The following is a 14,377-nucleotide window of genomic DNA, read 5'->3' on the forward strand; positions in this document are numbered from 1 at the left end:
AATGAGGATAACAAATACCAGCCTCAAAAAGTTGTTATGAAGATTAAATGATATAATACTTGTTAAGTGCTTTCTCAGCACCTGTAACTACTGCTTTACTATAGTACAGCTGTGACAAAACTTTGGGGAAGCTCGGTAGAGAAAAATTTCAGTTTAGTTAGTAGGCGGGAGTGATGATGGTGATGGTACTGGAGGATAATTAGCTCAATGCCGAGAGTGCTGTGTTAAAAAGTCCTCTGGTGCATGGGAGTATTTGCTTATAGCCTATTTAGTGCTAAATATCAGCAGTGAGGAGCAGAAAAGAATTTAAAGGGAAAGTGTTGGAATTCATTGTTGTACTCATCAAAGAGGAAGATAAAGTACTTTTGAAAAGATACTGGAAATTGCTGAGAAGAAGCATCTTACAGAAGTTATGTGTACGCACACTTCAGGCTTTGGAATAATGAGCTGTACCCTTCTGCCAAGATTAAGGAACAGGATTGCTGCCTAAAAGAGTGGGAGTTGAGAACTTGTGTTCTGTTTTTTTTTTTTTTTTTTTTTTGCTCCATCACTGGCTTCTCTGGGTCCTTGGGCAGATCGCTTCTTTTCACTGAACAGAATTCAGATTGCTGAAAAAAGAGCTAACAGTTAGCCCTCCTGGTGAGAATGAGAGTGGATGGCATCTTTGAAAGCAGGTGGGGTGTTAAATTACAACGTGACTGCGAATACTCATGCTTCAGTATGGAAAAGTCCCTCTTAGCTGTGGAATTCTTGCCATTTTACAGCTAAGATTTTATTATGTGGGCCTTTTGAGTTCTCTGGTTCCCAGATAAATACTTTTTGGAAACACCCAGCCTCGGGGCTTTTATACCCCAATATGGGAGTAGAGAAACCTTGTTCCTTCAGTTTGACTTCTTTCCCTTGATCTCAGGGAAACTTCTGCCACTAATCTTAAATGCGTTTTCTCTCTGTCTTCACTTGGCACAAATTTCTCATATTTATCAATAATATTTAGCTTTTAGATACTGTGGTCTTAACAGCTTCAGAGTTGCTATTTTATGTTGTTTATTTTCCTCTTTTTCTCCTCCCCGCTCCCCCACCTCCTGGACTAGTTTGGTGCCAGGTACAACTTAATGTTTCCTCATCTCTGTTGCTTGATGCTAACACTTTCTCTCCACTTTCCACTGAGGGTGTGACTCACCGACCTCCCTGCCTCTAGACTCTACCATCGTGTTAAGGGGCTTCTTCCTGAAGCTTCACACAAAAAATTAAATGTACAGGAGATTATCATACTAGGTGAAGTATGTCAGAGAAAGACAAATATCATATGGTATCACTTATATGTGAATTTAAAAAAAGGTACAAATGAACTTATTTACAAAACAGACACAGACTCATAGACATAGAAAACAAACTTAAGGTTACCAAAGGGTAAGGGGGGGAGGGGTAAATGAAGAGTTTGGGATTAACAGATACTACTGTATATAAAACAGATAAACAACAAGGAGCCATTATATAGCACAGGGAACTATATTCGATAGCTTGTAATAACCTATAATGGAAAAGAATCTGAAAAAAACATATATAACTGAATCACTTTGCTGTACACCTGAAACTAACACAACATTTTAAATCAACTATACTTCAGTTCAAAAAAAAAAAAGGATTAAAATGTACGGGCTCACAATCCTGAGGTTTCTTTAGGACATCAAGTCCAAACTTGTCATCATATATGTTTAAGACCCTCTGCCACTTGGCTCCTAAATTATTCACATATTTTCCTCCTTGTGATCCTGACCAATATTCTCACTGAAGTGGAGATGTACTCGGACACATTTTTACCATCGGACATCCCAGCAACCCTCCTTAGTGCCCACATATCAGTAGTGCAACCTCCTTTATGTAGATTGATCAGGTAGACGTCTACTTAAAAACAGGCTGTTACTGTAGATTGGCTGTTTCCTATAGAAATAATGTTATAAATAATATAAACATAGTGTTTAGTGTCTGGGCTGTCTCATGGATGCCCACTTAGCTGATAGGACCGAATTGATGCAGGACTGAACTGATGCATGAAAAACAGAAAAGAGGCATTACTTAAACATTTGAGTAATTGATTTCATCATGGCAACTTGTACTTAAGGAAGAGCATGAGCATGTTTAGGAAATGAGACATTGAAGGGGGAAGGGGTATAGCTCAGTGGTAGAGCTCATGCTTAGCATGCCTGAGGTCCTGGGTTCAATCCCCAGTACTTCCATGAAAAAAAAAAAAAAGATATCGAAACGAGAATCTCTGTGAGTTTTTAGGAACCTTTATGGGTTTGGGCACTTTTAAAAAGCTCTGGTCATATTCCCAAATGCACAGCTTTCTTTGATACCATTGTGTCATTAAATCCTTTCAAAATATCCTACTTGGATTGGCTCTCTGAGTGAACAGCTGAAGTGAACAGGGGGAAAAAACATTAGAGGAATTTTCTTGAGGTAAGTGGACAAGCGTTGACAAGAGAAGTGAAGGAAGGAGGATGTGTGGGTGTCTGCGTGGCGGTGGTGTTTTGAGGTGGCGTTCCTGGAGTCGTGAATAATGAGGTGAGAGAAGTGAGTACTGAAGGTAATTCCTGTGGGGCTAAGAAAAGAGGTGGGAAGGGAGAGACACTGAGCGGAAGGCTCTTTAGCTGGTCCCCAGGGACAGTCTGTTTGCTGTCTGGGGTGGCCGTGGGTTGGGTGTGGGGAGAGGAAGAGGATGAGACATGAGAGCGAGCCCTGGGGATGCTGACCAGCTGATGGGGGCCTAGCAGCAGGTAGGATCCCCCCACCCCCACCCCGAGAAGGTCAGTTACCTGTCACCAGTTTGGGAGGAAGACCAGCGCTCTATCCAGGTAAGCTCCTGATGAATTAAGTTCACTCACTGGTCCTCCTGGACAGATCTTAGCTAATCTTATTGAGTGCTTACTCTATGCCAGGCCCTGGTTAAACATTTTACATTTAATCCATTCAGTAACTCTGTGAGGGTATGTTTGTGGGGAGATTCTGACCCACTCAAGTTCCTCAACCAGTCAGCGTGAGAGCCAGGTCTCCCCCAGGTATGCTTGATGCAGAATTCACCACTGTGCTGTCGGCAGGAGGCTATTTGGACCAATCCCTAGGTTTTATTTATTTTTTTTAAATTGAAGTACAGTTGATTTACAATGTTGTGTTAGTTTCTGGTGTACAGCATAGTGATTCAGTCATATGTGTATATATATACACACATAGTATTTTTCATTATAGGTTATTCCAAGGTATTGAATATAGTTTCCTGTGCTGTACTGTAGGACCTTGTCGTTTATCTATTTTATGTGTAGTAATTTGTATCTAATCCCAAACTCCTAATTTATTCCTCACCCCATCCCCAAATTTTACATCCGAGAACACAGCCCTGCTGCTTCTTTGGTTTTCACTATGTATCTTTGTGTATGCGTCGGCAAAACACATACAGTGTAGCTAAGAGCAGCAGCAGAAAGGGAAATGTTAATAGTACTGAGTTTTCTAGTTTTCTAGTTCCCTGACAGTTAAATCTCTAATGCAGGGGAATTGTCCTAGAAGAATTCATGAAACGCTTTTAAAGAACAGGGATCCTGGAACTTTTTATTTCATTTCCAGGATTATTTATGTTCAAATTCCAGTAGCGTTTGAAGAGGGTTTCAGCTCTTTGCTAATCGCAGAAGTCATCCAATATAGTAATACCAACATCCTTTGAAGGAAGAGACAGTATAAAACCCAGAGGTTGAGACTAAACTTCCCACTAAAGGGAAGATTACCATATTCCTACAGAGTTCCAGAAAGAAATCTTAAGATATTCTGCGAGATGCCAGGCATTTAAAAATAAAGCGTGACTAATAGTGTATGAAGCTAGAAATGGAACCACTGAAAAATAATAGGGGAACCTGAGAAGGCGTTGTTGAAGTACCAGGGCTTAGAGAGCTCATGGCTGAAAGCATGAGTGGCTGCTTTTGGATCTTTTAGGAGATTCGTGGGAGAAACTGAGATCAGACAGCTTTGGTAACTTTTGGGTAACTTCCAGGAGCCACTCTGGTTGGAGGACCTCTGATTTCTGACCTCATATTTTATGAAAGCTAAACTGTATATCCTTTCCTGCTCTGTCTCCCTGTAGCCTGAAGAAAGGGGTTTGTGTGTGGCCGAATGTGAGCCAGGCCCTAAGGACAAGCAGCGCTTAACTGGCCCTGGTGGGGCTGGCTGTGCCAAGGGGCGCGGTGGGTGCCCAGCGGTCCCACGATCTGGATGCGAGCCCTGACCTCCCCATGCTTCACATTCGTCATCTAAAAATGCCTACCTCCCTTGCTTCACCTCCTTGCCCCGGCTGTGGTGAAAATAAAACAAGATCGTGTGTGAATTCTGGTTTTGAGCATCTCTATCACACATTAGAAGTGCTTGCTTGGGGCTTAAATTTTTGCTCTCATTTTGATGTGACATCCATAATGAGACATATTTGAGAGGTTCAAGGAAAGGGCTTACGTTTAGCTAACTCTTTGTTATTTGGGAAACAATCATTTAATTTGTAGAATTCCAGGACTTAACTCTGTTATTTGCTTTGTTACTTACACTATAGACATGGCTTTTATATCAGAGACAGTGAGAGTGGCAGAGGCCTGAACAACCTGGAAATGCATTTCTCTTTCATGTAATAGTCCAGATATAAGTGGTCCAGGGCAGTTTTGTGGGGTGGGTTTGGGTGGCACATGGAGTCAGGGACTGAGGCGCCTCTGTCGTATTTTACTCTGTGGCTGTCACCTCTTGGTCCAAAGCTGGCTGTTCCAACTCCACCTAGCAGGAAGGGATGACCACAACCTCAGAGCCAGGACTGTCTGTTCACATGCCCGCACTTGGAGACACTGTGGCGTTGAGCGCAGCAACCACATGTTCAGATAAAAATTCAGTGGCTGTGACTGCATATTGCGGGGGCAACCAGCAGTGTGTGCCATTGGGGCTATGCTGTTAGCCTCCCTTTAAGAAATGCCCAGAAGATGGAAGACAGACTGGTTTTATTAATACGTTCTTATAAACAACTATGGGATGACATTTGAAGGGGAGAACAAGGATGTTGAGGCTATTGGCTTAGAAGAGATTTGAAGAGGATTTATGCTTTTCTTTTATTCAGGCTTTTGAAGAATAATTTATTATTCATAGAGTGCTTAGTAGTCCCTTCTTGGCTACATTCCATGTCCTGTGCTCAGTGCTGGGGACTCAGAGATCATGGTCCCTGCTCTCTGAAGGTCCACTCCACAGGGGCAAACAGGTGTGCCAGGCAATGAGGACAGAAGTGTCCAGTGCACCTGTGATGGGAGGCAGAGGGAGGGCTGTGGGAGCTCACAGGGAAGGACCTGCCCGCCCTGGGCAGGTAGGGTGTGTGCGGTGCGATGCAATGCAGGTGGGGCGAAGTCACTGGCCAAGAGGTGTGACTAGGAGGAGGTTTACGTCTGTATCACCTTGAACAGTGATGGGTCCCCGGGAGAGCAAGTGAACTGACTGGTGAGGAAATGCTGTTCTCCAGTGTCATGTCCATGGCTTCATGTTTTTATTTCTGTTTCTCTTCTAGAAACTCTCCGCGTGGGCGTTGGGACCCTTTGTCACAGGGAGCAATGCTGCCCCGGTGGGAACTGTTCCTTTACCTGCTAACTTCCCTGGGCTTCCACTTCTATTCTTTCTATGAAGTTTACAAAACCTCCAGAGGTAAGGTCCCAACTTCTGTGAACTTGTATCAAGAAAGAAAAGAGGGAGGGAGTGCTCAGAGGTGGAAGATTCAGGAAGGTGGCCTCATGGGCTTGGGGTGACTTGAGCCCCACTTGACTTCCCCCTTGTTTTGGAGCGTTTGAATCAATGACCTGAGTGGGTGGCATCTTCCCCCCTGATTCTGGATCTTTTAGGCGAGCCTGTGGCTGGTCTTCTGTAATAGGAGGGTTTAATTCAATGGCTGTTGAAGGCCATGGAAGTGATTTGCATTTGTAATTTGCAGTAACCTCTTAAAGTTCTCTCTCGCCTTCACTCCTCTTGAGACATGTGGAGGCAGCCAGAGGCAGCCAGAGGCAGCCATGGCGTGGGAGCCCTCCTTTCCTTTAAGGGCAGCTTGGAACATTGACCTGGTCACTTCTGCTCACACCAGTTGGACAGCACCCAGTTCCATGGCCACAGCTAGGAGGCTGGGAAATATTGTTAGCTTGGTGGCCACGTGCTACATAAAACTTCCCATTACTGGGGAAGAATGGAAGAAAGAATTTCAGAGGGTCCATGAGTGGACTGTTCCATAGTCAGAGACAGTTTCCTAGAGCTGATGGTGAGCCTTGTCTTAAGGAGGAACAGAAGTCAGCCAAGTGGAGGGAGGGGGCAGAGGTGAGTTTGCAGGCAAACGGACAAGTGTGTGCGGTGCCACTGGGGTGTGGGAAAACACGGCATGACCTGGGAACTCCAAAGCACTGGGTAGGACTGGAGTGTAGAGTGTGACGGGAGGGAGAGGGGCAAGAGTCGAGCTTTGCTCAAAGAGCACGGATAGATTGTGAGCAACATTCGTGTGTTATTTTGACTGAGGAGCTTGGACTTAAAGGCAGGGGGGTATGCTGAAGGTCACTGTGGGCACGTAAAACGGCAAAGGTAGGTAGGTTTTGGGAAGCAGCTGACAGTGCTTAGTGTTTGGTGTCTGCCTCCCTAAGGGTCACTGGGATTGCTTTGCTTCCATTCTACCTATGTCCCACTCAACGCTGTGGGCGTGGCTGCAGAGCCTGACCATCTAAAGTAGATGGAGATTGTCTGGTCAAAGCTGTCCAAGGAGCTGAATTCCCCTGCTGGAGCCTCTGAGCTCTCAGGGCCTATGGGCAAGGAGCTCACCTGCTCTGGGTCAGGTACGATGTTAGGTACTTTGTGTACCTTGTCTCACTGTATCTTTAGAACAGCCCCACGAGATGGTGTATTACTTAGAAGACAGGCTTGGCTGCAGCAACACAGCCTCCAGAAGAGCTGTGGTCAGGGCCAGTGTGGTAGTAGACAGCACTGATAACCCTGGCTCCTACCATGCGCCTCTGCCACCCTCGACATGTGGTTCCACCTCATGATGGAACCTCCAGCTCCAGCTGCCGTGCTCACTTTTTCCCCAGCAGGAAGGATGGACGGGGAGGGGAGGACAGGCCCTCTCTCTTTCAGAGCATGACCCTGAAAGTTGCTTATAGCGTGTTCATTCACATACTGTTCTCTAGAACCTAGTCCTGTGGCCGTATCAACTATGAGGGACGCTAGTAAATGTCATCTTTGGTCGGGAAGTCATTTTTCCAGCGAAACTGAAGGGTTCTGTTACAGAGGAAGATAGAAAGAATGGATGTTAGTTTAGTCAGCAGTCTTTTCCATAAATGGGCGCCATAGTTACCCGTTGCTACCTAACAAGCCATCCTGAAGCTTTGTGATTTAAAACAGCCACCACCATTTATTATCATTCACTGTTCTGTGAAGTTTTTTTCCTTTTAAATAGGCTATTTTTTTAGAGCCGTTTTAGGTTCACAGCAAAACTGAGCAGGAAATACAGAGAGCTTCCATATACTTGGTGCCCCCACAGAAGCACAGCCTCCCCGAGTATCAGCATCCGGCACCAGAGTTGTACGTTTGTTACAGCTGAGGAACCAGTATTGATACCTCATTATCGCCCAAAGTCCGTAGTTGGCAGTAGGGTTGGTTCTTGGTGGTGTTCATTCTGGGGGCTTTCAGAAATGTATATGTGTATCCATCATACATGGATAGTATCCTAAGTGTAGTTTCACTGCCCTAAAGATCCTCTGTGCTCTGTCTGTTCATCCCTCCCTCCCCTTTAATCCCTGGCAACCACTTCATCTTTTTACCATCTCCACAGTTCTACCTTTTTCAAAGTGTCACGTGGTTGGAATCATATAGTATGTAGCCTCTTCAGATTGGCTTCTTTCACTTAATAGGCATTTAAGTTTCCTCCATGACTCTTCAGGGCTTGATAGTTTATTTCTTTTTCGTGATAAACAATATTCCATTGTCTGAATGTACCACAGTTTATTCATTCACTTACTTAAAGGCGTCTTGGTTGGCAATTATGAATAAAACTCCTGTAAACATCCATGTGAAGGTTTTCGTATGGACATAAGTTCTCAGCTCCTTTGGGTAAATATCAAGGAGCAGTGACTGGGTTGCATGGTAAAAGTATGTTTATTTTTGTAAGAAACGCCAATTTTCTTCCAAAGTGGCTATATCGTTTTGCATTCCCACCAGCAATGGGTTCCTGTTGCTCCACATTCTTGTAAACATTTAGGGTTGTCAGTGTTTTGGATTTTGGCCATTCCGAGAGGTATCTCGTTATTTAAATTTGCATTCCCCTGATGACGTATGTTGTGGAGAGTATGTTCACACGCTTATCTGCCATCTGTATACTTCTTTGGTGAGCTGTCAGTTCAGGTCTTTTGCTCTGGTTTGTCTTCTCATTCTGTTGACAGTGTTTTTCATGGAGCAGATGTTTTTAATTTTATATGTCCAGCTTATCAATTCTTTCTTTCATGGATTATGCCTTTAGTGTTGTATCTAAAAAGTGATTTCCACATCCAAGGTCATCTCGGTTTTCTCCAGTGTTATCTTCTAGGAGTTTTATAGTTTTGCATTTAGGTCTGTGATACCCATTTGTGAGCCATTTGTTCGGGTGTGGATTCTTTTTTATTTTTTTGTAAGCGGATGTCCATTTGTTCCAGCACCATTTGTTGAAGAGACTGTCTTTACCCCATTGTATTACCTTTGCTCGTTTGTTCAAGATTGGTCGAGTATATTTATGTGGGTCTATTTCTGGGCTGTCTGTTCTGTTGTGTGGATCTCTTTGTTCTTTTACCAATGTCACACTCTCTTGCACACCATAGGTTTATAGCAAGTCTTCAACTTGGATTGGATAGAATCGGTTGTCTGACCTTTTTCTCCTTCAATCTTGTGTTGTCCATTCTGGGTCTTTTGCCTCTTCCTACAGACTTTACAATCAGTTTGTTGAAATCTACAAAATAACTTGCTAGGATTTTGATTTGGGTTGCACTGAACATGTACATTAAGTATGGAAGGACTGATATCTTGACGATATTGAGTCTTCCTACCCATGAGCATGGACTAGATCTCCACTTATTTAGTTCTTCTTTGATTTCTTTCTTCAGAGATTTGTTACTTTCCTCATATATCTAATATATACATATCTTATTAGATTTGTACCTACATATTTCATTTTGGGGGGTGCTATTGTTTTTAACTTCAAATTCTACTTGTTCATTGCTGAGATATAGTAAAGCAATTGGCTTTGTATCCTGCAACCTTGCTGTAATTGCTTATGAGTTCCAGGAGCTTTTTGGTTGATTGTTTTGTTTCTCATGTTATCTGCATACAAAGACAGTTCGATTTCTTCTTTCCCATTCTATACACCTTTTATTTTATTTTCTTGTCTTGTTATATTAGCTAGGATTTCCAGTAGAGTGTCGAAAGGGAGTAGTGAGAGGGAACATCCTTGCCTTTTTCCTGATCTAATTGGGAAAGGCTCTAGTTACTCACCAAGAGAACGAGAAGACAAGTATGTCAGCTGCAGGTTTTTGTAGATGTTCTTTACCCAGTTGAGGAAGTTCTAGTTTGCTGGGAGTTTTAAGTCATAAATGGGTGTTGGATTTTTTTCAAATGCTTTTTGTGTATCTACTGATATGATCATGTGATTTTTCTTTACCCTGTTGATGTGTTGGATTAGACTGATTGGTTTTCATGTTCTGTGAGACTTTGTTTTTAACAAATCTGGATTGGGCTCAGTGGGACAGTTCTGCTTTCTGTGTTGTTAGCTGGGCTGCAGTCATCTGGTGGCACCGCTGGGCTGAAACATCCAAGATGGTGCACTCAGATGATGATCAGCCAAGAGCTCAGCTAGGGGCTGTCAACTGGGATGCCGTGGTTTTCTGTATGTGCCTCTCCACATGGCTTTCGAGAAGGAGTGTTGTATGTGTGCAAAAACATAAACTACAGATCTCTTGAAGCTTAACCTGGGAGATTGTATGGGTCACTTCTGCCTCATTTATTGGTCAAAACAAGTCACAGGGCCAGTCCACATTCAACAGAAGGAAAGACTATGGCTTTTTATGGCTAGAACAGCATACACAGACAGGCAGAGAATGAATTGATGGTGGCCATTTTCGGAGTCTCTACCAACAATGGGTGTTATACGTCTCTACCCAGATGAGGATACTGAAGTTGAAAAATATAGCTTGTCCAAGGCCACACATCTAATACATAATAGAGTGGGTTCGTCCAACTCTAGACCCAATATTTTTGTTCTATTCTGCCACTCGTATTTATTGATAATTTGGTTTCCTAAAGCAGCTTGTTTAAAGGGGAAGCCCTTTTATCTAATCTACTATAAAACTTCAAACCTGAAAATTTTATCCCACTGGAATAGAATTTTTCCTTTCTGTGTGGTGAAAGCTGCTGGATAGAGGTGGGAGGGGGTCCTTCTGTGGAGACTACAAAACTTGTCTCTCCCTCAGTGGATCCAGAGGCTGTCATCCTGTTTGACTTATTACTGACCACGCTGGTCGGTTATTACTCACAAGCCTGGAACTTCTGTCCTTCCTGCTTTTCCTTTTAGCGTCAGTGCCAGAGTGTTTGGCCACTCCCAAGAAAGGTCTTCTTTCTCTAACGCTTTTGCCTGTTCAGCTGGTGGAAGCCAGATCCCCCTTGCCTTGCCAAAGTATGTTCCATGGTGCACAGTTGAGGCTCCTTGGCTCCGTGTCTCACTGTCTATTTCAGGAAAAAGTGCTACTAAACCCACATTATGGAATTAGGTCTACTGGGAACAACTGTCTCTTCTGTGAACTTTTCTGGAGTGTTTGTTTCTGAAGCAAATATAGGGCCTAAAATACCAGAGGCTCAAAACTTATTTGTTAAGTGAAATGCCACCGGTGGGCATTTACATGGCTGCTTTCTATGTGTGTGTGTGTGGGTGGTGCTAGGTAATTAGGTTTATTTATTTATTTATTCTTGAAGGAGGTTCTGGGGATTGAACCCAGGACCTTGTGCATGCTAAGCATGTGCTCTACCACTTGAGCTATGCTCTCCCTCCCCTCAGCAGAGTGATTTTTAACAGCCTTAGTCAAATGGGATCTGGTGGTAAATCCACAGCAAGAACTGAACAGAACACCCCTTCTTCTTCCCAACTCTGCCAAGAGTCTACGTGGAGCATCTCAAGGTCATATAGAAATGCTTGGGGGGAGGGTGGTGGTGGTGATGGTGATCTACGTTTGGTGACCCCTTCCCTGGTATTCTGCAGTACTGTGGCTAATCCAGATCTACAGCATTAAGTTTGTGCCTTATGGTTTAGAAGATGTACAGACACTTTCACGTGTCTCTGATTGCGCTTAACCTGAGGAACGATACAACGTGCCATGCAGTAACCTTGAAAGAATGAATGCTTCTGCCTGAAAGAGGGCCGTGTATTTTTGTCGTTCATATCAGCTTAATGCAATTCTGGGGATGCGGACATTGAATTCTCATCAGTGAAAACCACTGGTGACAGGAGGTCACCTGGAAAAGCTTCTGGAAGGGGAAGTCCTAGACTGATGTTTCAGTTTACCACCTGCTGGTTTATATTCAAATTTTCTATTTCTTCTTATATCTGTTTTGACGTTTTCTAGCTTTCGAGGGCTCTATGCATTTTATGGAGGTTTGCAACTTGTTTAGTATATTGTGGTTCATAATACTCATTAAAAAGTTATTGTTTCTCTAGTTGTCTTTTTGTTCATTGTGTACTTTATTTGCACCTCTCCTTCACTCCCTCCCTCACTTCCTCTCTTAATCTGCTCCTTTCCTCCTGTATTCTTTTCTTTGATCAATTGTGCTACAGATCGAATTAATCTTTTCGGCTTTGGCTTTGTTAGATTTTTCAATTGTTTCTTTTTGTTCTCCAATTCATGGCTTTCCGCCCTTATCTTATTATTCCCTTCCTTATTGTTTCGGTCTACTCTGTTCCTTCTCATTCCAACTTTGGGAGCTGAATGCTGAGCTCATTTATTTTGTGAGGAATCTATTTGTACTGTCGTGTTGTATCTGATTGTTTTTCTCAGATTGAATTTCCAGAAGAGGAATTATAGAGTCAAACCACATGAATGTTTTTAAGGTCCTTGATAGATATACCCAGACCTTGCTCCAAGAAGGCTGTGCCAAGTCACACTTCTTTTGGAGGATGTACATTGTACTGTAGTCTCAGGAAGTTGAGCCTTCATTCTTCAGTCCATCTCCTATGTATTTGGTATATGATATGAAGGGAAGAGTTAAATTTTTTTTCCCGAATAGATAACCAAACACTGTTTAATAAGTTTTTCTTTCCTTATTGCATTATGATGCAATCTTGACCATATGCTAAATTCTCACGTCTCCTCAATATTTATGTACATACACATCCACATCCACACACTGAGGGAGCTGTCTTTTCTGTTTCATTGATTTTGATTTCTCAATCCCTGTATCAGTACTGTGCTGTTTTAATTATTTTTGCTTTTTAAATGTCTTAATATCGTGGAGTAAATTACCACTCCTTGTCTTTATTTTTGTTCTATTCTTAGCTATTCTTACTGCTTTATTCTTCCAGATACGTGTTGGAAATCGGCAAGTTCTGAAAAGCTCCATTAGAGTTTTAATTAAAATTACAGTAAACCTAAAACTTAATTTGTAAATAATTAACACTCTTATAACATTGTATCTTTCTATCCAAGAGTGTGGTATTTTTTTTCTCAAGGCTTCTGTTACTTCCCTTCCTAAAGGTTCATGGTTGTCTTCATAGTAGCCCTGTTAAAATTCCTATTAAGATGATTTCTAAGCCTTTTTTTTTCCGTTTTATAATTGGGATACTTTCCAGGTATATTTCCTATAATTTCTAGCTGATTATTTCTGGTCTATAGTAAAGGTGTTTATTTCGGTTTATATATTTTATGTTGCAACAATTATTGAATTCTCCTAGTGTTCCATTGACTTTTATCGTCTGATTCCCTTTTTGTATTTAGATAATATCATCCACACATAATGATAATAGTTTTGCTTCATCTATTATTACTTAGCCGGGATGTCTAGTAGTTGGAGAAGAATGCTATCCTTACTTTAATTCTAATTTTAATGGAAATTGTTTTTGCCATTAGTGAAAAGCTGAATAAGCTTTGCTTTAAAAAAAAAATCATGTTAAAGGAATACTTTTGGCTCCCTTTTCCTAAAATGTTAAAATCAGAAATACATGTTGAATTTTACCCATTTTTAAAGTACCTATTCAAATGGTTACACGGTTTTCCTTTCTCAACATATTGATACCTTTTAAAGTTATCATTTTCCCAGTAAGGTTTACGTGGATTCCTACAACAAACCTACTGTGACTATGGTATTTTTAAATCCACTGCTTGTTTCCATGTTAAAAAAAAGTGATTATTTCTAAGTGACATTGGTTGGCCTGTAGTTCTATTGTTTCATCCACAGATTTCAACATCAGCATTCTGTTAACTTTGTGAAATTCCTTTCTTTTTCTCCCTTGTATTATGGAACTGTGTGAATGGTATACGAAATGTCAGCATTAAAGTTTGACATCATTGATTTGTAAGTTTAGCCAGTCTCTTTGGATGTAGATTCATTGGAAACTTTTCAGAATATTTCAGGATTATTGATATATTTAGGTTTCCTTCTCAAGTCAGTGTAAGTAATTTACATTTTTCGATCTCACTGAAATTTTCAAATGTATTAATGTCCAGTTATATATCATGTTCTTAAAATGTGTTGAATTCCATGTATGTCTCATTACTCTTCTTAGGAAATTTACCAAAGGTTTTGTCTATTTGGTGGGTTTGTTCTTTTTTTTTGAAGAACAAGCTCTTGGATTTATTTATAAATTCCACCATTTTTCTCTTCTCTGTGCAGATTACTTTCTAATGAGCAGCAACTAGCCTAGATCCCTTTGTCTTTATGGAACCCAGGCTCACCTTTCATGGAGTAGCTATCTTCCTGAAAAGTTGCATGTTAGTAATATTTTTATAAAGGAATGGGGCTTTCCATTGATTTTTTTAATTTCACAGGCATTTTATTTTCATTTCTTTAATCTTCAGTGACCAGTAGTTAATATTTCTCTAAATAAACTCTGTGACACCAGGGAGACCTGACATTTAAGCAAATATGGAGCAAATTATTTGAATTGCTGCCTCCAATTTCTTTGTTGTTGTTTTTAATACAATACATGTTCTTAAAGTGGATGCGGATACAGTTGAACATATTCACCTTTTGCCTTTTGTTTTTTCCTCTCCAGGACTGTTCTTACCACTTTTCACTAATCCCCGCTTATGAGAAAAGGCTGTGGCCGCTCATTTAT

General features: G+C 41.6%; 1 protein-coding gene across 4 annotated transcripts in view; it reads left to right on the plus strand.

Moving 5' to 3' along the window:
• The window catches only part of HHAT (hedgehog acyltransferase), a 278,182-nt gene that overhangs the window by 9,076 nt on the left and 254,729 nt on the right, over positions 1 to 14,377 (plus strand). For all 4 annotated transcript variants that reach the window (XM_072948490.1, XM_072948488.1, XM_006198736.4 and 1 more), the window contains exon 2: positions 5,573 to 5,706. In XM_072948490.1, the coding sequence (XP_072804591.1) occupies positions 5,616 to 5,706 (91 nt within the window). In that variant the 5' untranslated portion in view covers positions 5,573 to 5,615. The remainder of the gene's footprint in view (positions 1 to 5,572; positions 5,707 to 14,377) is intronic.

This window comes from Vicugna pacos, chromosome 23 (genome assembly GCF_048564905.1).
Source record: "Vicugna pacos chromosome 23, VicPac4, whole genome shotgun sequence".
Classification (NCBI taxonomy): Eukaryota; Metazoa; Chordata; class Mammalia; order Artiodactyla; family Camelidae; genus Vicugna; species Vicugna pacos.